The 25,031-nt window shown below is 38.1% G+C and overlaps 1 protein-coding gene across 5 annotated transcripts; it reads left to right on the top strand.

Annotated features, from left to right (window-relative positions):
* ZNF182 (zinc finger protein 182) lies at nucleotides 1–24,500 on the top strand. 5 transcript variants are annotated; one of them, XM_015247252.3, is made up of 6 exons: nucleotides 1–178; nucleotides 403–588; nucleotides 1,482–1,540; nucleotides 17,405–17,531; nucleotides 17,846–17,941; nucleotides 21,578–24,500. In XM_015247252.3, the coding sequence occupies exons 3-6, from the start codon at nucleotides 1,526–1,528 to the stop codon at nucleotides 23,203–23,205; spliced, it is 1,866 nt and encodes a 621-aa protein (XP_015102738.2). In that variant the 5' UTR covers nucleotides 1–178; nucleotides 403–588; nucleotides 1,482–1,525; the 3' UTR covers nucleotides 23,206–24,500. The 5 variants fall into 5 exon arrangements, with proteins under 5 accessions (XP_015102738.2, XP_031528283.2, XP_072812332.1 ...); XM_031672423.2 differs by having other exon boundaries at nucleotides 1–195; XM_072956231.1 differs by having other exon boundaries at nucleotides 1–588; nucleotides 17,849–17,941; nucleotides 21,581–24,500.
* Nucleotides 24,501–25,031: the final 531 nt, after the last annotated feature.

Genomic DNA, 25,031 nt, shown 5'->3' with positions numbered 1-25,031 from the left:
CCCCATGTTGACTATTGGCGGACGCGAGCTCAAAGCCCCCACTGAGCGTGCGCACACCGGGCCGCCGCAGCCCTGTGGGCTGAGGAGCCCGAGTTGGTCCCAAAGCGGAAGTGCTTTTCGGGGCCAGTTCTTGTCATGGTCTCCTCTGCAGCGAGCAGAAAATCTTGTCGAGAGAGAGGTTGAGGGGGGCGAGTGGTAGGGGCGATGGGCTGAGTGATGGGGAGTTCTGGGGGACGAGCGAAGCGGGTTTGTGGGGGTCACTGACGTGGGAGGTTTGGGGTGAGTGATGGTGGACCGAGAGGTCAGTGAATGAGGGTCTGTGGGCTCAATGGTAGACAAAGTTATGGGGCTAGTCAGGGTTGAATGGGGCTTATTAAACATTGACTTTTACACATTTTCCAGCACAGTGACCTGCGCTAAGGGTTCATACGCACCCCTTAAGCTCCTCCTTAGGCGCCCCCGCCTCTCCCTCTGTCCCTCTCCCCTTGCCCAAGCCCCGAGGTAGGGGCCTGGTGTGAATGCTCCAGCTGAAGTGAACCTGCACCCGAAGGCTTCCTTCTGGTTCCTGGGCAAGACGGCCCCAGTGAGGTGAGGAAAAGGAAGAAGAGGCACCTCAGAGAACTCACCTGACTAGGGGTCTCGCGCAGAGCTTGGGGCTTGGGAGGGGAGGGCAGGGTCTGGCATTGTGGGGGTCTGGGGGCGATCAGGCTTAAAACACACAGGATTAACAGCTTTAAGGTTCAATTTTGGGGGGGCATTTAACAAGTAACACATTTGAACTATAGATTGATGAGAAAATAGAGGAAAAGAAAAGAAAAAGGAACTGATTTTATCCCTCTACATTTAAATGTCCATTCTTAGACCTTTTTAAAAATGTGTATAATGGGTCTGAATTTTTAAACATGTAATGGATGGTTTTAAAATGGGTTCCTGCAGTTTTATAACCTACCAATTTTCATTTAGAAAGTTACTGCAATTCAGCTTGAAAGTTTTTTCCATAACTTTTAAAAACCTGTATTTATAGATAATATGTACAGAAAACTATACAGATAATAAGTATACAGTACCATACAATATGGTTTTTAATAGCTACATAGAATTTAATCCCTTGTATTTCCTTATTAATTCCATATTATGGGTCATATAGGATCGTTTAAGTTTGGCATTGTTAAAGTCAGTGCTAAAATGAAGGTACTTACAGGGAAATTATGTTTCATTATTTCCTTAAGGAAAATATCTAGAAATACAATTTCTGAGGCAGTACACAAGTATTCATAGGAAAAAAAAAACCTTTTGTGTTAGATACTGACGTGAGGAAAAGACTCAAGAATCCACAAATGGTTGTTAAAACCACCTGCTTGCCCAAACTTCCACAGAGCGGCCTTCTGCCCAGCTAGTGTGAGGGGATTCCTAGGCAGATAATTCTGGGCACTGGAGGCCTGATGGGGTCTCTCATAAACTACATTTCTCCACTCTTTTAGCTCAACCTTCACTCATCTCTGCCTTTTCCCAAGAAGAGCAGGAAATGGCCGGACCCCAGGTAAGTATGTTATTTGCTCCTTGTTTTACCACGCATGTGATGAATGATCTCAGGAAGGAATCTCAGACATAAAATAGAAAATTAGTTGTAAATAATTGTTAGGGAAAATGAGAGACAGCAGCAAGGCCAAATTAGAATGTAGACATACGAAAGACTTGGGGTGTAGCAGATAGTTACACATGACAATATTAGTTGAGTTGCAAAATTCTCTTTGAGCCTCTGGCAGGCAGAGGTAATCTGACTCATTTTATTTATCAAAGAGCGAGAACACACCAAATCCTCAGGAAAGTAAAGTTTTCCTGCAGTTGCCTTCCAAGGCATTTCTTTGCTGAATCATTACATGTATGGTGGAATTGTCTTCAATCATAGCCTAACGAAGGTGCAGTCCCTGGTTTCCTGTGGCTATTTCTTATTGCATTCTTCAGTGAGCTGGAGATATAATGTCAAGATGGAATCGGGAATGAAATATCTTAGGGAACTTGCTTGTCTTTCAAACGATTTCCCTGAAGTGATTTTCTCAGTTGGACTTTTTGATTCTCATTTGGCCAACAGACAAAGTCCTGCAGGCACTCACTGCCCACTGTCTTTTTTATTTCACTTTAAAAACTGTTATTTTTTAAATTCGTGTGCAGTAAAATTGATTTTGTTGTCCAGTGTGATAAATATTAACACCTGCGTAGATTGTTATAACTAATCTATGGGCTGGAGAAGAGTTTCATCATGCCAAAAAACTGCGTCCTGCTGCCCCTTTGTCCTCCCCCACCTGAAACCTCAGGCAGCCACACATCTTTTCTGTCACTAGAGTTTTATCTTTTCAAGAGTGTCACACATTATGTAACTTTATTTTTTTTAATTAAAATTTCTTTTGAGGTAATTGACTGACATGCCATTGTAAAAATAATACAGTGATCTCATGTATCCTTTACTCAGTTTCCATCCGTGATAACATATTGCAAAATTATAGTACAATGGCACAACCAGGATATCCACATTGATATGGTTAAGACACAGTTGCCCCAAGGATCTCTTATCCCTTATGTTGCTCTCTTATACCTGTATCCATCCATCCCTGCACCCCAATCCCATTCCAAGACTCCTAGCAACTACTAATCTGTTTCCATTTCTAGAATTTTGTCACTTCAGGAATGTGATATAAGTCAAATCATATAGTCTGTAACCTTTTGAGATTGGATTTTTTTTTCACTCAATATGATTCCCTGGAGATTCAGCCATGTTGTTGTGTGTGTCAATAGTTCTTTCCTTCTTTATAGCTGAGTGGCACTCCATGGTACAGATGTACCACAGCTTATTTATCCATTTACCTGTTGAAAGACATTTGAATGATTTTCAGTGTTTAAACATTCACACACAGGTTTTTGTGTGAACATACGTTTTCATTTCTCTGGAGTAAATATTTGAGCATTGCTGGGTCATATGGTAAGTGCACAGTTTAACTTTTTCAGAATCTGCCAAATGGTATTGCAGAATGGTTGAATTCTTTTTCATTTCCACCAGCAATGTATAAGAATTCCAGTTCCTTCACATTTTTGCCAACACTTGATACTGTCAGTACAGTTGACCCTTGAACAATGCTGGGCTTAGGGGCACTGACCCCCCACCTAGTAGTTGAAAATCCATCTACAATCTGCCTTCTGTATCTGCAGTTCCAAGTAACCACAGATCGTGTAGTACTGTAGTATGCATTTATTGAAAAAAAATCCACAAATAAGTGGACCCTCACAGTTCAAACCTATGTTGTTCAAGGGTCAACTGCATTTTAAATTTTAATTATTCTAGTTTATAGTGATCTCTCATGATGGTTTAATTTGTTTTGGTTTTTTAGGAGGTGGTTATTAGGTTTATTTATTTATTTTTAATGGAGGTGCTGGGGACTGAACCCAGGACCTTGTGCATGCTAAGCACACACTTTACCACTGAGCTGTACCCTCCCCACTGATGGTTTTACTTTGTATTTCCCTAATGGCTAATGATGTTGAGTATCTTTATGTATGCTTATTTATTTTTGCATATCCTCTTTGGTAAAGTGTCCAGTCAAGTCTTCTGCCCATTTTAAATTGGATTGTTTGTTTTCTCACTGTTGAGTTTTGAGAGTTCTCTATGTATTCTGTGCATAAGTCTTGTCACATAGCGTCGCTTGTAAATATTTTCTCCAAGTGTGTGGCTTGTCTTTTCATTCACTTAATAGTCTGGTTCACAGAGCGAGAATTTTTAATTTTGAAAATATCCAGTTTATAAACTACTAACTTTTATGGATTGTGCTTTCCATGTCAGGTCTAGGAGTTGGTTGCCTAACTCTAGGTGAAATGGAAAAACTCTAGTCTTCTACCTCCTGCATAGAGAAAAACCCCGTTCTTTCCTACTGTGTCCCTCCTATGAGTCTTCCTTTGCTCTGACTTGGAACAGTTCACTTCTGAGATTTCTGGTTGCCAAATGTGTGGAAGTTTCCCCCACAGCAGATTCTCTGTGACACCTGCTGGTTGTTCTGCGGCTTACCGTAGTTCTGAGGCTGTCTGCCTGGAGATTGTGTCAGATCCCACAGGTTAAGGGCTCAGTTCCACAAGACTGCCCCTACCTCCCAACATAAGACACCAGTCCAAAGGTTAGTGCTTAGTACCTGTGCTTCTGACCACCCAGCTGTTGATCAGAGGTTCCAGTGACCTCCTCTTTGGGGTCAATTAATTTGCTAGAGTAGCTCACAGAACTCAGGGAAACACCTTCCCAGTTTATTAAAGGATATGATAAAGGATACAGATGAACATCCAGATGGCAGATGCGTAAGGGCAAAGAATATGGGAAGGGGTGTGGAGCTTCCATACCCTCTCCAGGCCCAGGTGTGTCACTCTCCTAGTGCCTCCACGTGCTTACCAGTTCGGAAGCTCTCGGAGCCTAGTCCTTCATGTTTCTCTTATTGTTTTTAAGTGAAAGCAGGTTTATTTAGGGAGATACACCCTCCATAGACAGAGTGCGGGCCGTCTCAGAAGGCAATAGAGAGTGACCATGAGGTGTGGAGTTGTTAGGTTTTATGGGCTCAGTAATTTCATATGCTAATGAGTAGGAGGATTATTCCAACTACTTCGGGGAAGGGGCGGGGATTTCCAGGAATCAGGCCCCTGCCCACTTTTTGACCTTTTATGTTCATCCTAGGAACTGTCATGGCACCTGTGGGTGTGCCATGAGGCTCAAAGCCTTTGGCATGATTGATGAATTCATCGGCCATTGGCTTTTTTTTAAATTGAAGTATAGCTGATTTAAAAGTTGTATTAGTTTCTGGTGTACAGCACAGTGACTCAGTTATACATATTTATATATGTGTATATATTCTTTTTCATAATAGATTATTACAAGCTATTGAATATAGTGCCCTGTGTCCTACAGTAGGACCTTGTTATTTATCTATTTTGTATATAGTAGTTTGTATCTGCTAATCCCAAACTCCTAATTCATCCCTCCCCCCTTCCTCTTTGGTAACAGTAAGTTTGTTTTCTATGTCTATAAGTCTATTTCTGTTTTGTAAATAAGTTCATTTGTGTCATTTTTTAGATTCCACATATAAGTGATATCATATGATACTTGTCTTTCTCTGATTTACTTCACTTCAGATGATAATCTTATGTTGCTGCAAATGGCATCATTTCATACTTCTTATGGCTGAGTAGTATTCCATTGTGTGGAATACTACTACACACACACCACAATTTCTTTATCCAGTCATCTGTTGATAGACATTTAGGTTGCTTCCATGTACTGGCTATTGTAAATAGTGATGCTATGAACATTGGGGTGCATGTATCTTTTCAAATTAGAGTTTCCTCTGGATATATGCCCAGGAGTGGGGTTGCTGGATCATGTGGTAACTCTAGTTTTTGTTTCTTAAGGACTTGCCATACTGTTTTCCATGGTGGATGCACCAAAGTACATTTCCACCAACAGTGTAGGAGGGTTCCCTTTTCTCCACGCCCTCTCCTGCATTTATTGTTTGTAGACTTTTGAATGATGGCCACTCTGACCTGTGTGAGGTGAAACCTCATTGTAGTTTTGATTTTTATTTCTGATAATTAGCGATATTGAGCATCTTTTCATGTGCCTGTTGGCCATCTGTATGTCTTCATTGGAGAAATATCTGTTTAGGTCTTCTGCCCATTTTTTGATTGGGTTGTTTGGTTTTTTGTTATTGAGTTATATGAGCTGTTTGAATATTCTGGAAGTTAAGCCCTTGTCAGTGACATTATTTGCAAATATTTTCTCCCAGTCAGTAGGTAGTAGGTCTTTTCATTTTGTTTATGGTTTCCTTTGCTGTGCAAAAGCTTATAAGTTTAATTAGGTCCCATTTGTTTATTTTTGCTTTTATTTCTATTGCCTTGGTAGACTGTCCTAGGAAAACATTGCTATGATTTATGTCAGAGAATGTTTTGCCTATGTTTTCTTCTAGATTTATGATGTCCTGTCTTATGTTTAAGTCTTTAAGCCATTTTGAGTTTATTTTTGTGTGTATAGTGTGAGGGAGTATAGTATATTTTTTGTATAGTGTAACTTCATTGATTTACATGTGGCTGTCCAGTTTTCCCAGTACCACTTGCTAAAGAGACTGTCTTTTCTCCATTGTGTGTTCTTGCCTCCTTTGTCAAAGATTAATTGACCACAGGTGTGTGGGTGGCTATTGGCTTTTGATTCAACTTCCAGCCCCTCACCTTCTTGACGCTGGAGGGTGGGACCAAAAGTTCCAACCCTCTAATCACACACATGGTTGGTTCTCCTGACAGCCAGCCCATGTCCTTAGGTGGGATCCTAAAGTCATCTCATTAACATGACAAAAGAGACCTTTATAGCTCTTAGCACTTAAGAAACTTAAAGGGTTTCAGGAGCTTCTCTCTGCCAGAAATGGGAAGTTAAAACCAAAAATATATTTCTTATTATAAATCAATATCCACTATGTCATGAAGATTTTCTCCTATTTCTTCTATAAGTTTTATAGTTTTAAGTTTACATGTAGACGTAAGATCCATTTTGCATTAATTTTTATATAAGGTGTAAGGATTAGGTCAAGGTTCATAATTTTGCAAATGGATTTCTGTTTGTTCTAACTCCATTTGTTGAAAGGACCATCTTTTCTCCATTGAATTGATTTTGTGGTTTTATCAAAAGTCAGTTGGCCATATTTGTGGAGTCTATTTCTGGTCTCTGTTCTGTTTATCTATGTATCTGACCCTCCACCAGTACCACGCTGTCTTCATTATTGCAGCTTTATCATAAGTCTTGAAATCAGGTAGCGTGATTTCTCCAACTTATTCTACTTTTTCAAAATTGTCTGGCCATTCTTGTTCCCTTGTCTTTATATATAAATTTTAGGATAATCTTGTTTACATATCTAAAAATGATCTTGCTAGGATTTTGATAGGAATTGACTTATACCTGTAGATCAGTTTGGGGAGAATTGGTAGTTTTTTTTATGTTGTGTCTTATAATCCATGAACACAGTATCCTTTTACATTTATTTAGATCTTCTTTTATTTACTTCATCAACATTTTATAATTTTCAACATACAGATCCTATAAATGTGTATTAGTCTGCTCAGGCTGCCATAACAAAATGCCACAAACTAAGTAGATTAAACAACAGAAATTTATTTTCTCACAGTTCTGGAGCTTAGAAGTCCCAGATCGGGGTTGATTTCTGGTGAGGCCTTTCTTCTTGGCTTGTAGACAGCTGCCTTCTCACTGTCCTCACATGGCCTTTAACTTTGTGCATCTGCAGAGAGAGAGGGAGGGATGTGTGATGAGAACTGTCAGGATTTATTCTCTTAGCAACTTTCAAATATACGATACAGTATTATTAACTATAGACACCATGCTATGCGTTACATCCCCAGGACTTATTTATTGTATAACTGGAAGTTTGTACCTTTTGACCACCTTTACTATTTCATCTACCCCCCTGCCCCCTACCTCTGGCAACCATCAATCTGTTCTTTGTATGTATGAGGGGGTTTTGGTTTGTTTTTTTTTTAGATTCCACATGTAAGTGAGATCATATGATATTTCTCTTTTTCTGTCTGACTTATTTCACTTAGCATAATGCCCTAAAGTTCCATCCATGTTGTCACAAATGGCAAGATTTTCTTCTTTTTCATAGCTGAATAATATTCCTGTGTGTGTGTGTGTGTGTGTGTGTGTGTGTGTGTGTGTGTGTGTGTGTGGATACTTAGGTTGATTCCATATCTTGGCTATTATAAATAATGCTGCAGTGAACATGGAGGTTCATATATCTTTTTGAGTCAGTGTTTTCATTTCCTTCAAATAAATGCTGAGAAGTGGAATTGCTGGATCATATGGTAGTTCTATTTTTAATTTTTGAGAAACCTCTATATGATTTTTCCATAGTGGCTGTATGAATTTACATTCTCACCAACAGTGTACAAGGGTTCCCTTTTCTCCACCTCCTTGCCAACACTTGCTATTGATTGTCTTTTTGATAACGGCCATTCTGACAGGTGTGAGGTGATATCTCATTGTTGTTTTGATTTGCATTTCCCTGATGATTAATGATGTTGAGCATCTTTTCATGTGTCTGTAGGCCATCTGTATGTCTTCTTTGGAAACATGTCTATTCAGGTCCTCTGCTTGTTTTTTAATTGGGTTGTTTGTTTTTTCAATACTTAGTTGTGTGAGTTCTTTGTATATTTTGGATATTAACCCCTTATCAGTTATTTGATATGCAGATGTATTCTCCCACTTGGTAGGTTGTCTTTTCATTTTGTTGATGGATTCCTTTGCTGTACAGAAGCTTTTTATTTTTATATAGTCCTTTTTGTTGAGTTTTGCTTTTGGTGTCAAATCCAAAAAATCATTGCCAAGACAAATGTCAAAAGAGTTTGCCAACCATGTTTTCTTCTAGGAATTTTATGGCTTCAGGTTTTATGTTCAAATCTTTAATCCATTTTGAGTTAATTTTTGCATGTAGTATAAGATAGCAGTCCACTTTCATTCTTTTGTATGTGTCCAGTTTTCCCAACACAATTTATTGAAAAGGTTATCTTTTCCCCACTTTATATTCTTGGCTCCTTTGAGATAAATTAATTGATCATACATGCATGGGTTTATTTCTGGGTCCTCTATTCTGTTCCATTGATCTATGAGTCTGTTTTTATGCCAGTACCATATTATTTTGATTACTATAGCTTTGTAATATAGTTTGAAATTAAGGAGTGTGGTGCCTCCAGCTTTGTTTTTCTTTCTCAGGGTTGCTGTGTCTATTCTGAGTCTTGTGACTATATTTGAGCTTTAGTATTGTTCTGTTTCTCTGACTCATTCATTTCTATAGCTGCATAGTGTTCCATTAGGGTTGCACCAGTTTGTTCAACTATTCTCCTATGTACATGGGAATTTTGTTTTTTTCCAGTATTTTACAATTAAGAATAATGCCAGAATGAAATATATTGTGCATATGTTGTTTCCTTTTTGTGCAGGTATATCTTCTATATAAATTCGTATAAGTGTCATTCCTAGGTCAAGGGTAAATACAATTTATTAGATATTGCCAAATTCTCTTTTATAAAGATTGTTCCATTTTGCCTATACTGGTTTACATTCCTACCAACAATGTATGATAGTGCCTATTTCTCTATGGCTGTACCACAGAGTATGGTCTCTGGCTTTTAAATTTTTTTCCAATCTTCTAGGTAAGAAATGATATCTCTGTTTTAGTTTTAATTGCCATTTCTATTATTATGAGTAAAGTTAAATGTAATTTAATATATTTAAGAGCCATTTGTATATCTTTTTTGTTAATTGTCTTATGTTTTTTGCCTAATTTTCTATCAGGTATTTGGTCTTTTTTTCCCCTTGACTTTTAAGAGTTCTTTCTATATTAAGGACATTCTTTATCTGTGATACATGTTGCAGCAATCTTTGTGATATATGTTTCAACAAATTTCCCCCTCTGGTTTGTCATTTGTTTTTGGACTTATGTCTTTGGACTTGCCAAAATGTTTTTATATTTTTGTGCTTGTATTTATTAATCTCTTATTACATCTGGATTTTTAGTCATAGTTAGAAAGTCTTTCCCTATATCCACGTTATATGGACATTCACCCACACTTCCCTCTAGTACTTTGGTTTTGGTTTTTTACATTTAGCCCCTTGATCCATCTGGTGTATATTTTTATGTATGTAATGCAGTATGGATCCAATTTAGCCTTTTCCAAATGGCTCTCCAGTTGACCCAGCAATATTTATTAAAAAGTGGGTCTTTTCACTCTGTACTTTGAGAGCATGCCTGTATCCAAGTATATTCTAGTATCTGTCGGGGCTACTCACTCCCTCACAGTTTTTCTTTTCCAGTGTTTTTCTAACTGTTTTTGCACATTTATTATTTTATTTAATTATTTTATTTTGAGAGGGGTGGAGGAGGTAGCTAGGCTTGTTTATTTTTAGAGGAGGTACTGGGGATTGAACCTGGGACCTCATGTATGCTAAGCATGTGCTCTACCACCTGAGCTATCCCCTCCTTCCTTGCACATTTATTTTTTGATACGATCGTTAGTATTACCTCCTTTAGTACAATTAAGAAGATTGCTTTTTTATTGGGATCACATTAAATTTATAAATTAATTTAGGGATAACTGCATCTTTGTGACTTTGTGTCATTCTTTCTATGAAGAGTTTGACAACTCTGAAGTTAGAGGGGACTGTCCCAATAAGAGACCACCCTCAGTTCTTACACCAGTTGCAAGTTTGGGGGTCCCCAAGACCACCCTTAGGTTTGCTAATTCACTGGAGGGACTCCCAGTACTTGTTGAAAGCTGCTAAACTCATGGTTATGGCTTGTTACAGGGAGAGGACTCAGATTGGAATCTGCCAAGGGAGGAAGTGCATAGGGCAGGATCTCAGAAAGTACCAAACATGGAGTTTCCATTTTTATCTCCTCATGGAGTCAGGATGCATGACTTTGTGTGATTGGCATTGATGTGTGATAGTATGTATTGAGTTCTGTCAACCAGGGAAGCTCTCGTGAGCCTTGATGCTCAGGGTTTTTATTAGGGCTTCATTTTATAGACATGATTGTCATTGTGGCTGCTGTCTGTCTCCAGCACCTCTGGGAGTGACCCAACCCCCCCACCCCCGAATCATGTGGTTGGTCTTTCTGGTGTGGCCAGCCCCTACCCTAAAATACATCATTACGCTATCCATGGTGAACCAAGACCGCTGTGCAAAACTTCCTTCCTTCCTTCCTTCCTTCCTTCCTTCCTTCCATTTGAGTCCATCCTTCTGTTCATCCTTTCTTCTTTCCTTCCATTCTTCCATTCCAGTTTGCCTTTTACATCTGGTTATTTTAAGGAAATTGCCATCTATTCTAATCTTTAATTTTTTTAAATCAGGTTTCAATATTTTTGTATCAGCATTTCTTATATTAATTATATTAAGCATATATGTTTTCTCTTTGGGTCTACTTAATGGTGATTTATGTTAATTAATCTTCTATATAAAACTATCATTGTATGCCTGGAATATATTTTAATTGGTCATTAAATATTATTGTCTTAATGTGGATCTATTCTATCTGGTTATACAGTTGACCGTTGAACAACATGAGTTTGAACTGTGTGGGTCCTCTTATCTGCAGATGGTTTTCAATAGTAAATACTGCAGTACTATACAGCCCATGTTTGGTTGAATCCACAGATGTGGAAGAACCACTGATATGGAGGGCTGACTCTAAGTTATACGTGGATTAACCCCCTTGTTGTTTAAGGGTCAGCTCTACTTTATTTAGGATTTTTGGACTGTTGATCATAAGTGAGTTTAGTCTGCATTTTCTTATTTTGTACAATCTTAAATGAGTTTATGTGTCAAATTTATACTCAATTCACGTAACAATTTGTAAGCCTTCCTTCTTCTATGCTCAGGAAGAATTAGAGCAGTTAGTCTTCTCAGGTCTTTGGTGAGCATGAGTCTTGTCCTGGGCATATATGTGGCTTTCTGAATTCCCTTGTACCTGGGTGCTTTTGAATGTCATAATGTCCCCAAGAATCTCCCCCAGCATTTCTTCTCAGACCTTAGGCAGGCTGTTGTCTGTCTGGACTGTAATCTTTTGCCCCGGGCATCTGTGGGTTGTTAGTTTGCCTTGTAGCCTTTTGGAGCAATGCCTACTGCTTTCGGGCCAGAGTTCAGAGTAAGGTGAAACAGGACCACCTCGCAGCTGTCTTTCTAGTAGCCCCTGATAGGTTAGAACAGACACATGCCAACTTGTGAGTCTGGTCTGCTCTGCTTCCTTGGGAACTAGGGGCTGAGGGGGTCCCACACTGGGAACATTGGCTGATGCCGAGAAGTTTTCCTGATGTCTTTAAGTTGCCTGTTTCTTGATTCCATGTGGTTGCTGCAAACTTTTGTTTTTCAGAGTTTTTACAAAGTTGGTTCTGATGGTGTCTCCTTGTTTTTGAATTTTGGGGGAATGTCATTGTGGTGACTTTCTTATGACCTGAAGTATTTTCTCATTTTCTATTGTTCTTAAAGAAGCTTTGAGTGGATGCTGTTTTCACCTATTTAATTTTTGTTGGGGGGAGGTAATTAGGTTTATTTATTTATCTTTAATGGAGGTACTGGGGATTGAACCCAGGACCTTGTGTATGCTAAGCATGCGTTCTATCACTGAGCTGTATCCTCCCCCTTGTTTTCACCTATTTAAGTGTTGGAGGTTGTGGTGACTTGCACAATTCTCGTTTCGAGAGGCCCTTCTTTTTGTCAGTGAGGGAAAGTACAGTTTCCTTAACGGATGACTTTGTCTTGGCACTGTGGGGAGCCACCATATGTGCTCTGGCTTGTTTTAGTTTGTTTAGGTCATTCCTTTGTCTCACAGGACCTTCAATTTCCCCCTCAAGGTTTTCCCCTTCACAACCCAATCTCCAAACGGTTCTTCTTCTTTGCTTTTTACCTTCTGCTCCTTTAGAGGCAATGCTTTTTTGTGGCTGCCACCTTATATCCCGTACACCTTTCTTATAGCTGGTGCTCTGATCCATCTGGCCTGTTTTCCAGTATTTTTATACTAATGGAGGATTTTTCTCTTTCTAAGCATGAGTTCAGCTCATCCTTAGGTTCTCTGCTTCCCTCTCTGTTCTCTTGACCATTTTTTCAGACCCTTCTCATGCTGCAGAAAGGTTTGTGACAGTAGTTTGAAAGCAAATTTGGTATTTATTTTTCACTTATAGGTAATCAGAAATCTATAGTAGTCTCTATTTTCTATTATAAGTTTATTTTTTTATTGATGTATAGTCAGTTTACAATGTTGTGTCAATTTCTGGTGTACAGTACAATAGTTTGATCATACATATACATATATTCGTTTTCATATTCTTTTTCATTATAGGTTACTGCAAGATATTGAATATAGTTCCCTGTGCTATACAGTAGAAATTTGTTATCTATATTATATATAGTAGTTAATATCTGCAAATCTCAAACTCCCAATTTATCCCTTTTCACCCCTTCCCCCCACCCCCTCATAACCATAAGTTTGTTTCCTTGTGTGTTTCTTCCTGTGTCTGTTTCGGAGTCTGTTTCTTCCTGTGTCTGTTTCTGAGTCTGTTTTGTAAGTAAGTTCATTTCTCTTGTTTTTAGGTTCCATATATAAGAGAGATTGTATGGTATTTTTCTTTCTCTTTCTGGCTTAGTTCACTTAGAATAACGATCTCCAGGTCCATCCATGTTGCTGCAAATGGCATTATTTCATTCTTTTTTTTTATGGCTGAGTAGTACCCATTGTATAAGTATACCAGAACGTCTTTATCCAGTCATCTCTTGATGGACATTTAGGTTGTTTCTATGTCTTGGCTATTATTTTCTATTATAAGTTATACTGAAGGTATAGGTTATGTGTAATTTTATTTGTTCTTCATATTAATCTGTATGGTTTTTTGGAGGATATGTGGAGAGGTTTGGATTTATACAGGTGCAGTTATTCTAAAGTACCTGGAGGCTCCTTAATTTTTAAATAATTTTTTAAAATAAAAAAGGTATAATCTGTATACAGTAAAACAGACCCTCTTCAGTGTACAGTTCTGCAACTCTGGACAAATTCTGCAAGTTTTGACACCACCACAGGGAAGATATAGAACAGTTCTCTTGCCTCCCAATACAGTTGACCCTTGAACAATGTGGAGGTTAGTGGTGCCAACTCCCTGCACAGTTGAAAATTTGCATATGACTTTGAACTCCCTCCAGATTTACTAATAGCCTGCTGTTGAGTGGAAACCTTACCAATAACATAAACATTTAATTAACACATTTTGTATGTTGAATGTATTATATACTGTATTCTTACAATACAGGAAGCTAGAGAAAAAAAATTATTAAGAAAATCATAAGGAACAGAAAATACATTTACAGCAGTATATTATATTTATTGACACTGTAAGTTTATGTTGTCTGTTTGCAAGATGAATGAATGGTTTGTCAGTGCCTACATCAGTATAGTCGTATATGATACAAAGCACTATAGCTGTTATACAAATACTAACACTAGACATCAAAAATGAAAAGATAATGTGAAAAAGAAATTGACATTTAATTATGAATATAATGTGTCATGCATTTATAATGAGCAATATGACTGATTTATGGTAGCCTAGTGTAATTGGTATGATTGCTTCTTGGTATGCAAGCCTATGCACTAATGAATGAATTGTTATACGGTTTTAATGGCATACAGTATTATAGTCATATTCATAATACATTACTGGCAACATTGTTAGGTTTTTTTAAAAACCACTCACCTATGATGATAGGCTGATATGCAGTTTCTCCAATTATGAGAGAGAGGAGCATCCTATATGGTTAATACAATTCTTTGAATTTTTTTGAACATTTTTTATTGAGTTATAATCATTTTACAATGTTGTGTCAAATTTCAGTGTAGAGCACAATTTTTCAGTTATACATGAACATATATATATTCATTGTCACATTTTTTTCTCTGTGAGCTGCCATAAGATCTTGTGTATATTTCCCTGTGCTATACAGTATAATCTTGTTTATCTATTCTACAATTTTGAAATCCCATCTATCCCTTCCCACCCTCTGCCCTCTTGGCAACCAGAAGTTTGTATTCTATGTCTATGAGTCTGTTTCTGTTTTGTATTCATGTTTGTTTTGTTTAGATTCCACATATGAGCGATCTCATATGGTATTTTTCTTTCTCTTTCTGGCTTACTTCACTTAGAATGACATTCTCCAGGAACATCCATGTTGCTACAAATGGTGTTATGTTGTCGTTTTTATGGCTGAATAGTATTCCACTGTATAAATATACCACGTCTTCTTTATCCAGTCATCTGTCGATGGACATTTAGGCTGTTTCCATGTCTTGGCTATTGTAAATAGTGCTGCTATGAACATTGGGGTGCAGGTGTCATTTTCAAGTAGGATTCCTTCTGGATATATGCCCAGGAGTGGGATTCCTGGGTCATATGGTAAGTCTATTCCTAGTCTTTTGAGGAATCTCCATACTGTTTTCCTTTTTCTTTTTAGTTTTGAGAGTTCTAATTCTTTATATATTCTCAATGCAACTTTGTTGGATAAGTGATTTGTAAATATTTTCTCCCATTCCATGGCTTTTCATTCTCTTAACAGTGTCCTTTTGGAAAAAAAAATATATGTTTTTAAAAATTTATTTATGTATTTTACAATATCATATTTTTAAAATTGAAGTATAGTTGATTTACAACATTATGTGTTACAGGTATACAATGTAGTGATTCAGCTTTTAAAGGTTAGGGTATAGTTATTATAAAATAGTGGCTCTATTCCCCATGTTGTACAGTACATCCTTCTAGCTTATTTTATACCTGCTAGTTTGTACCTCTTAATCCTCCACCTCCATCTTGCTCCTCCCTCTTCCCCCTCCCCACTGGTAACCACTAGTTCCTTCTCTACATCTGTGCCTTTTCTGTTATATCCACTAGTTTGTTGTATTTTTTAAGACTTCACATGTAAGTGATATCTTAAACAGTATTTGTCTTTCTCTTAACAATGTTTTTTGAATTTTGGTGTCACATCAAAGAAATACCTGGCTAACCTGAGGTTAAAAAGATTTTCGCTTGTATTTTCTTCTAAAAATTTTGTAGGTTTAGATGTTACATTAAGTTTGTGATCCATTTTGAGTTTCTATATGTGTTGGAGGTATGGATTGAAGTTCTTTTTTTTTTTTTTGCATATGGATATCCAGTTGTCCCGACACTATTTGTTGAAATGGGAACTCCCATTTTCCATGGATGTGCCTTTGCACTTGTCAAAAATAATTTTTAAGTAGAAAGATATAAAGTACATTTAATTATACCATACATGAAGTACAGTTTATAAGTGTACAGCTTGCTGAATTATCACAACGTGAAAAAACTGTATGACCACCCCCAGGTCAAGATTAGAACATAATCAGGACTTTCAAATCCCCTTTTATGCCCTCTTCCAACCAATAGCAGCCCCAAAGGTAGCCATCCTCCTGACTTCTAATAGGGATTAGCCTTGCTTGTTCTCTTATTGTGTATAAATAGAATCATGCAGTATGTACTCTTGTGTCTGGATTCTTTTGCTCATCAGTATCTCTGTGAGATTCATCGATGTTGGATATGCAGTTGTAGTTCATTCCTTTTTGTTACCACATAGTATTCCATTGAAAGACTGTGCCACAATTTACCTGTTCTATTGTCAAGTTGGATTTTGCCCACAACTTAGTATTAGAAACAGTGCTGCTGTGACCATCTTGTACTTGTTTGCTAAAGCCCATGTGCATGGTTTTCTCTAAGGTGTGTACCTAGGAGTAGAATTGCTGGGCCATAGTGTTTGCAAGTCATTAACTTTAGTAAATAATGCTGAACTGTTTCGCCAAGCACTTGTACCAGTTTTTACATTCCTAACTCACAGTGTGTGAGAGTTCCCATTTCGACACAATCTTATGGTACTTCAGTCTGCTTAATTATAACATTTCTGGTGGGTGCCTAGTGATGTCTCAGTGTGGCCTAAATTTCCATTATACCTAAGTGCTAATGGAGTTGAATACATTTTCTTATATTTATCAAACATATATCCATATGTTTTTCTTTTTTTAGCAAAGTATCTATTCACATCTCTTGTCTATTTTTCTGTGTGGCTTGTATATTTCTTTTGATTTGTAGGGGTTATTTTCTGTGTGCCAGATACAAACCCTTTATCACTTATGAAATTTGCAGATAATCTCCCCATCTATAGCTTGCCTTTTTACCATTATAGTTTTAATCTTGAAGCACTTCAGTCTTTTCCTTTATGAGTAGTGCTTTTCATGTCTTGTCTTTGAATTTTTTTCCCTACCCCAAGCCTCTGAAAACATTTTCCTCCTATATTATTTTCCAGACACTTCATTGTGTTACGTTTCATATTAGATTTACAATTTACCTATAGCTGATTTTTGTGCATGTTGAGAGTTAGGGGTTAAATGTCATTTTTTCCCCATATAGATTTCCGGTAACCCATCCACATTTATTTAAAAATATCATCCTCTCCCCACTGTTTGGCAGTTTCAACTTTACCATAACTCAAGTGTTTATACATATTTGGATTCTCTTTTTAGTTCTACTGGACTGTTTATCTATCCGTCTATCCTTGTGCTAATACCACATTGTCTTACATTTTCTATTATTTAATGTAATAGTGTCTCTGCTGTGATTTGTGATTTTTCTTCCCACAAAGTAGGTTACTAACTTGATAGGCATCATGTATAAGTCATCATCGTGAACTGGGAACCCAATCAGAAGTTCCCCTACATTCCATCCTTCTTACCTCATGGTCAGCATTTGAGAATAAAAGAATTTACAATTACAGGGACTCATGACATTTGAGGATGTGGCTGTGGATTTCACCCAGGAGGAGTGGCAGTACCTGAACCCTCCACAGAAGACCCTATACAGAGACGTGATGCTGGAGACCTACAGCCACCTGGTCTCTGTGGGTAAGAATGGCTTCCTCAGGGAATTTTGCTGTTTATGATTACTGTGTCCAACAGAAGGCCTTTCCTTTCTCAATTTTGGAAACTTGAAGCAAGGCCTCTGAACTGATTGAAGACTTTGGTATTGAATTCCAGGGATCAGAGTTCCTTTTCCCCCTTTGCTTTCCTGACAAGGTGTTTGTGAACTCAAAACCCAGGTGAATTGGCTTGACTACCACTGTGTCAAGTGACAGGTCCCTTGTGCTGCCCCGAACTCCACCTTCCTTTTTCTCAGAGGCTCTGAGGACAAAGGAGGTATCGCTGTCATTTCTCATCAGCAGGGCAGCAGATTACCAAACCAGATCTCATCCTCAAATTGGAGGTAGAAGAGCCGTGCCTGACAGAAGGAAAAATCCCAGTTTGGAGCTTTCCAGGTAAGTGGGATTGACCCAGGTTATGGGGACACGAAGTCCCAGCTTGTCAGTCAGGGGTGAGGACCTCTGAAAGGACTTTCAGGAATATCTTGGGAATGGCTGTGGCCCTCTGATGTTGGAGGATAAGGACATGAACACCTAAGACTGATATCCCCTCCCCTGTCCTAAACCCATCAGACCATTCTCCTTAAGTTGGTGCTCACCCGTAAGTTTCTGCACAGCTCCATTTCCCTGTATAAAGGTGTCTTGTAAATGCCAATCCCCCAGCCCCAAGCCCTGCCACTTCCATGGTTCTCATTTCTCAGTGCCTCATCTGAAGCCAGGCCCACATTAGTCGCAGGCCAAGGTGCTAATACTCTTAATTCTGGATGGAAATACCTGATTCCATTCAGTTTAGTTATTCCTATCAGGTTTGCTCCTAAAGCATCTTAATTATCTCTTTAAAAATAGCTTTATTAAGATATAATGCACATACAATAAAATTCACTCTTTTGAAGTATACAAATTCAGTGATTTCCAGTATATTCATAGAATTGTGCAAGCATCACCACTGTCTAATTCAAGAACATTATCACCAGCCTCAAAAGAAACCCCTAATTATATTTCCTGTCTCTGCCCTGGAATCAGCCATTTCGCCAAGGAACCTTGTTTCTTTCTAGTGGTAAATAATGTTTTGTGACCACAATTTGGATGTTAGGGAGTTATTTCTAGGCCTTTTCATTGTAGTTAGGAACTATGTAAAAAAAAAGATTAAGAGGAAATGTATCATGGATTCAAATTGATATTTCCAAATCAAGTTCTGGACTTAAAGGTTTTAAATTTATTAATCTTACATCTGATGGTAGTATCATCAGTATTATTCTGAGACTGCTGAATGTGTATAGTGGGTTGAATCAGTTGAGGTAATCATGTTGGTGCCACTAAGAATCAAGACTTTTCAGCATGGTTGTTAGGCGATATAGATGAAGGGGGTATTTGCTGTTATTAGAGAATTCTTTTATTTTCAAATTTTGCTTTATGATTATATAAAATACTTGCAAAATTTTTACCTTGGTTCCAAAATCAAATCTAGAAAACAAGCTATATTCAAGGAAGTCCAGCCTCGTACCCTCTCCATCCTACTCTCTTCCTTCCTCCCCCCGTAGGTAACCATTTATTAAAATTTAAAGGTTTATCCTTCCATTGCTTTTTATAATATGAGCCTCTGTTATTTTAAACATAAATCTTTATTTCCTTCCTTATAAAAATGGTAGCCTACAATGTACATTTTTTATTGAGTTATAGTCAGTTTACAATGTTGTATCAATTTCTAGTGTAGAGCACAATTTTTCAGTTATACATGAACATACATGAACATTCATTGTTGCATTCTTTTTTGCTGTGAGCTACCACAATATCTTGTATATGTTTCCCTGTGCTATACAGTATAATCTTGTTTATCTATTCTACATATGCCTGTCAGTATCTACAAATTTCAAACTCCCAGTCTGTCCCTTCCCACCCACCCCCCCGCAACCACAAGTTTGTATTCTATTTCTATGAGTCTGTTTCTGTTTTGTATTTATGTTCATTTTTTTTTAGATTCCACATATGAGCAATCTCATATGGTATTTTTCTTTCTCTTTCTGGCTTACTTCACTTAGAATGATATTCTCCAGGAACATCCATGTTGCTGCAAATGGCGTTATGTTCTCATTTTTTATGGCTGAGTAGTATTCCATTGTATAAATATACCACATCTTCTTTATCCAGTCATCTGTCGATGGACATTTAGGCTGTTTCTGTGTCTTGGCTATTGTAAATAATGCTGCTATGAACATTGGATTCTTTTTGAAGTAGGGTTCCTTCTGGATATGTGCCCAGGAGCGGGCTATTATTTTAAACATCATTTATATATTTAAATATTATTTAAACATATATCTTTAAACATACATCTTTTTATTTTAAACATATATCTTTATTTTCTTCCTTATAAAAATGGTAGCCTACAGTGTACATTTTTATTCACCTTCTTTTTTCAGTTAATTCAAGAACATGTTAAATATACTGAGATAGTCCTTATTTCTTTTTATAGTAATGTAGTGACTCTTAATCATAATAGTAGTAGTTATTGTAGTAGTAGTAGTAGTTGTTCTAGTAAACAGGTGAAGTGCTGTGCATGCCTTGTTATAATTAGTTTAATCCTATCAACATACATTTGGGTGGGTACTGTTACAGCTCCTATTTTCCAGGTGTGAAAGTAAGATACAGATAGATTAGATAACATGCCTGAGGTCACAGAACAAGTAAAAGGCTGATTTGAGATTTGATCCTGGGCTAGAGAACTTATGACTGTAGCCACATTCGCTATGCTGCTCCTTACCACCTTAAAGAGGTCCAGACTCAGTAGATCCTTGGTGGAGCTTGGGTCCCATCAAATGTATTTTGTAAAAAAGCTTTTCCTGTGATTCTGATTTTCACTCCCAGTTAAGAACTAGTGCTTTACTATTGAAAGAAAGGAAGTCACAGGAAGAGAAGCCACAGCTGCATGATCCATTTTAAAATTCAGTATTACTCTCAAATGTTGTTATTATATCTAAGTGGTAATATGAGTAGTTATTTTACTCTTCTTTCAACTTTTCTGTATGTTTGAAACTTTTCATATAAAATTTTAGGAAAAGGTGAGAAGAAAATTAAAGTACAAAAAATTAAAATTCAGTATATGGGCAAAAAGGATTTACCACATTGTCTTGACCAAGATACCACTGATTTTAAGACACAGCACTAAGAAAATTTGCCACCAAATTATGACACATCACTGATTGTAAGGTGTATTTGGATTCAGAAGTATTAAAATATAGAACAATATGCATCTTGTAATTGATGAAATATGGTATGTTAAGGCAAGGCTTTGCAGTTTTAACTGTCTAAATGAGTGGTACAGATAACCAACTACTTTAGAAGTTAATAAAAGTAAAAGATATACAGGAAGATCAGAGTCAGCTTTTTTGAAAAGAGTGAACTGCTTCTTGAAAGTTATCTAGATTCTGAATATATCAAAATATGGAGGACTGGGCTATGTGGGTGATGGGACATGAGGAAGGGTTTGGAGTTAATAATATACATCGTTTTAAGTGGAAATTAGTGTAGACAGGAGCAGAAGGTGGTGTCAAAGAACTGTGAATGCAAACTTGGATGAATACAAAGGTGAATCAAGATTGGGCAAAAATTTTTAGGTTTCTTTGTTTTTGTAAGGCTAATTATTCTAGATCTTTCTCTCATTTACTGATAATGTGGATTTGTGATAATGTTGTAAGATTTGAGTCCACAAATCACACTGTTGCATTTCTACCTATGTGGAAATAGTATATAGTCAGGTACAGTTATGAGTTCATATGATAAATGAAGATAAAGGGTGGTAAGTCACCAGAGTGATGCAAAAGTAAGGGTAAGAAAGACTGACGTGTTAGGGTCAGATTGTTCTTGGTAACAAAAAGGCTAGCAGGTAGGAGTTTAGTAAAAGAACAGGATTGGATGGTCAAGATTCTCTCTCCAATAAAATGAGGTAACAGTATCAGCTTTCCTTCAGCAGGACATTTCTAAAGAAGGTCCATTTGATAATGTCCAAGGATAAAGATGGTTTATTGTACTTTCCAGAAGAAGCCTTCCAGGCTGATGAACAAATTGAGAGACAGCACCAGGATGACCAAGATAAACATGTGATGCAAGCTGGATTCCCTGACAAGAGAGCCATTACCACCAAGATTGGCCATGACTATAATGAATTTGGAAACATACTTCATCTCAGTACAAACTTTGTTGCTTCAATACAAAGACCCCATAAACATGAGTCATTTGGGCATATGGTAGATAATTTAGACTTATTTGGTAGAAGCTCTGCAGAAAAGAAACATGATAATGGATGTGCAAAATTATTCTTCCATACTGAGTATGAGAAAACAACTCCTGGAATGAAACCTTATGGCTATAAAGAGTGTGGGAAGACCCTCAGGCAAAAGAAAGGCCTTAGTCTACATCAGAGAATTAAAAATGGAGAGAAACCCTTTGAATGTACTGCATGTAGGAAAACCTTCAGCAAGAAGTCACACCTCATCGTGCACTGGAGAACTCACACAGGAGAGAAGCCCTTTGGATGTACTGAATGTGGAAAAGCCTTTAGCCAAAAATCTCAGCTCATCATACACCTGAGAACTCATACAGGAGAGCGACCCTTTGAGTGTCCAGAATGTGGAAAGGCCTTTAGAGAAAAGTCAACTGTCATCATCCATTACAGGACTCATACAGGAGAGAAACCTTACGAATGTAATGAATGTGGCAAAGCCTTCACCCAGAAGTCAAACCTCATTGTCCATCAGAAAACCCACACAGGAGAAAAAACTTATGAATGCACCAAATGTGGGGAGTCTTTCATACAGAAGCTTGATCTAATTATACATCACAGTACTCATACAGGAAAGAAACCCCACGAATGTAATGAGTGTAAGAAAACTTTCAGTGATAAGTCGACTCTCATTATTCATCAACGAACTCATACGGGAGAGAAACCTCATAAATGTACTGAATGTGGGAAGTCTTTCAATGAGAAGTCAACCCTCATCGTGCATCAGCGAACTCATACAGGAGAGAAACCCTATGAATGTGATGTGTGTGGGAAAACCTTCACTCAAAAGTCTAACCTTGGGGTACATCAGAGAACTCATTCAGGAGAGAAACCCTTTGAATGTAATGAATGTGAGAAAGCATTCTCTCAGAAATCCTATCTCATGCTACACCAGAGAGGTCATACAGGAGAGAAGCCCTATGAATGCAGTGAATGTGAAAAAGCATTTTCCCAGAAATCCTATCTCATTATTCATCAAAGAACGCATACGGAAGAAAAACCCTATAAATGTAACGAATGTGGCAAAGCCTTCAGAGAAAAGTCAAAACTCATTATCCATCAGAGAATTCATACGGGAGAGAAACCCTATGAATGTCCTGTATGTTGGAAAGCTTTCAGCCAGAAGTCACAGCTCATAATCCATCAGCGAACACACACAGGAGAGAAACCCTATGCATGCACCGAGTGTGGCAAAGCCTTCAGAGAGAAATCAACGTTCACTGTACACCAGAGAACTCATACTGGAGAGAAACCCTATAAGTGTACAGAATGTGGGAAAGCCTTTACCCAAAAATCAAATCTTATAGTCCATCAGAGAACACATGCAGTAAAGAAAGCCCATGGGAAAGGCCATACCCGGAAGTCCAAGCTCATTGCCCATTAGTAAGTCACCGGTACAGTTCCCTTCACTGCGGGAAAGTTTTGTCAATGTAAGTAAATGTTTTAAAAGTGTGTTCTGACCTCTGGTTTAAATATGGGGCATAAAGTCAGCCTTTTTCCTTTTCATCTCAGTCTTCACCCGAAAGCTACAAGGAGAAGAAGAAGCAGAAGTGTAATCTCTGTATCTGACAAAATTAGGAAACAGCCGAAACCCCGATTAGAGGGGGCTGCCAGAAGCAGAGGAAATCAAGCACCAGTGCAAGGAGGGTTCAAAGGTTAGAGAGAGTGCTCAAGGCTGCAGATGTGAGACAGCACTGGCGAGGACGCAGCCGAGTTTTAGGCTATCCCCTGAGTGCAAGGCCACAGAGATACACAACAGTGGTAACAGGGCACAGGCAAGTGAGGTAGGATGTTTCCTGGACCCATTTGGAGTCTCAGGAGAGACAGGCAAGGGCCTCAGCAAGGAATTGCTCAGGCAAGCCATATTTGCAGAAAGTAGTCTATATTCATGAGAGGAACAGTTGGCAGGGACTGAGGAAAGAGGAGAGTTCTTGAGAAGAACCCAACAGGTGCCCCTGTTTCCTGACTCTGCAGAAGTCAAGTCTGAAAGCACTGCAAAATGGAAAAAAGAATCCCCATTAGAAAAACTGATTGGCCTAGAACGTAGCCCCATTTCCTTCCCCTACCTGAACTTCCAGCAAACAGCAAGTCCAGGAAAAACTCTTACTCAAATGAGGAATGATTCCAAAGTCATCAAACGCACAAGTGCACACGGCTTTTGAGCTAGCAGTTCCCCGTCTAGGAATGTATATAGTCACGCATGTACAAAATGATGGACACATAGAGGTATTCAATGACGCACTGCTGGTGAAAGCAAAGATTGGGAGCTTTCCACATGGCTCCTGAAATCCTGCAATGTCCCTATGGCAAACTTTTTGGTAGACACAAATGAATAAATATATGAAGAGAACTTGGACACCACTTTGTGTAGCAGTACACAAACATTAGGTGAGAAAAAAAGCAAGGTTGCAGGAGAGTGAGGATAATCTGCTACCATTTGTATACAAAAAGGAGAACAAATGGTAAGTAAGTACGTGATCAAGTGTATTCACATAAACTCTTTCTGGAAAGATAAACGAGAAGCTGGGAACCCTGATTACCTCTGGGAAAGGGAAGGGGCAGCGGGTGGCTTGGGGGAAGGAATTGGGAGAGAGACAGCTGTATATCCTTTCAGAACTTTAGAAAATTGTACTATGTGGATGTTATTAACTTTTCAAAAAATAAAACTTTTAAAACACATTTTGTTCCATTACTGTTATAATGAAGTCAGATTCTAGATGCAGGATTTCATAACCTTTAATATAGATATGCTCAATGTGGAGTTTAATTTTTTTTAGAGTCAATAAATTGAATCATCAATCAGACAAAACAGATACCCAGTCAGTTCCAGAGGCACACTGGCATTATTGTCTTGAGGGTGCCAAATAAAGTGATTCTCAGGTCAGCTGGGACCTGCATTCTGCCGATCTGAAATTATTGAAACTGGAACACGTTTCTTGCTTAGTGTGCACAGTGCCATCTGGGAAAATACCCTGAACTAAATCCTGCCGATGCCCTTCCACATCTTAAAATGATTTAAATGACTTCATTCGTGCGTGTGTGCGCATTCTTTTTACAAACGCTGTAAAGCATAAATCCAGAGAGGTTGGGTAACTTGCCCCACAAGTCACACTTCCACTGGGCATATTTTCCAAGGGGAGAGACAGATTGAGAGCCGTGGTCTTAATGGACACAGCCAAAGACCACGTAACAGCACTTTTGCTCCAGAAT

The sequence above is a fragment of the Vicugna pacos genome, chromosome X (genome assembly GCF_048564905.1).
Source record: "Vicugna pacos chromosome X, VicPac4, whole genome shotgun sequence".
NCBI classification, from domain to species: domain Eukaryota; kingdom Metazoa; phylum Chordata; class Mammalia; order Artiodactyla; family Camelidae; genus Vicugna; species Vicugna pacos.
This window is presented reverse-complemented; position numbering and strand designations above follow the sequence as displayed.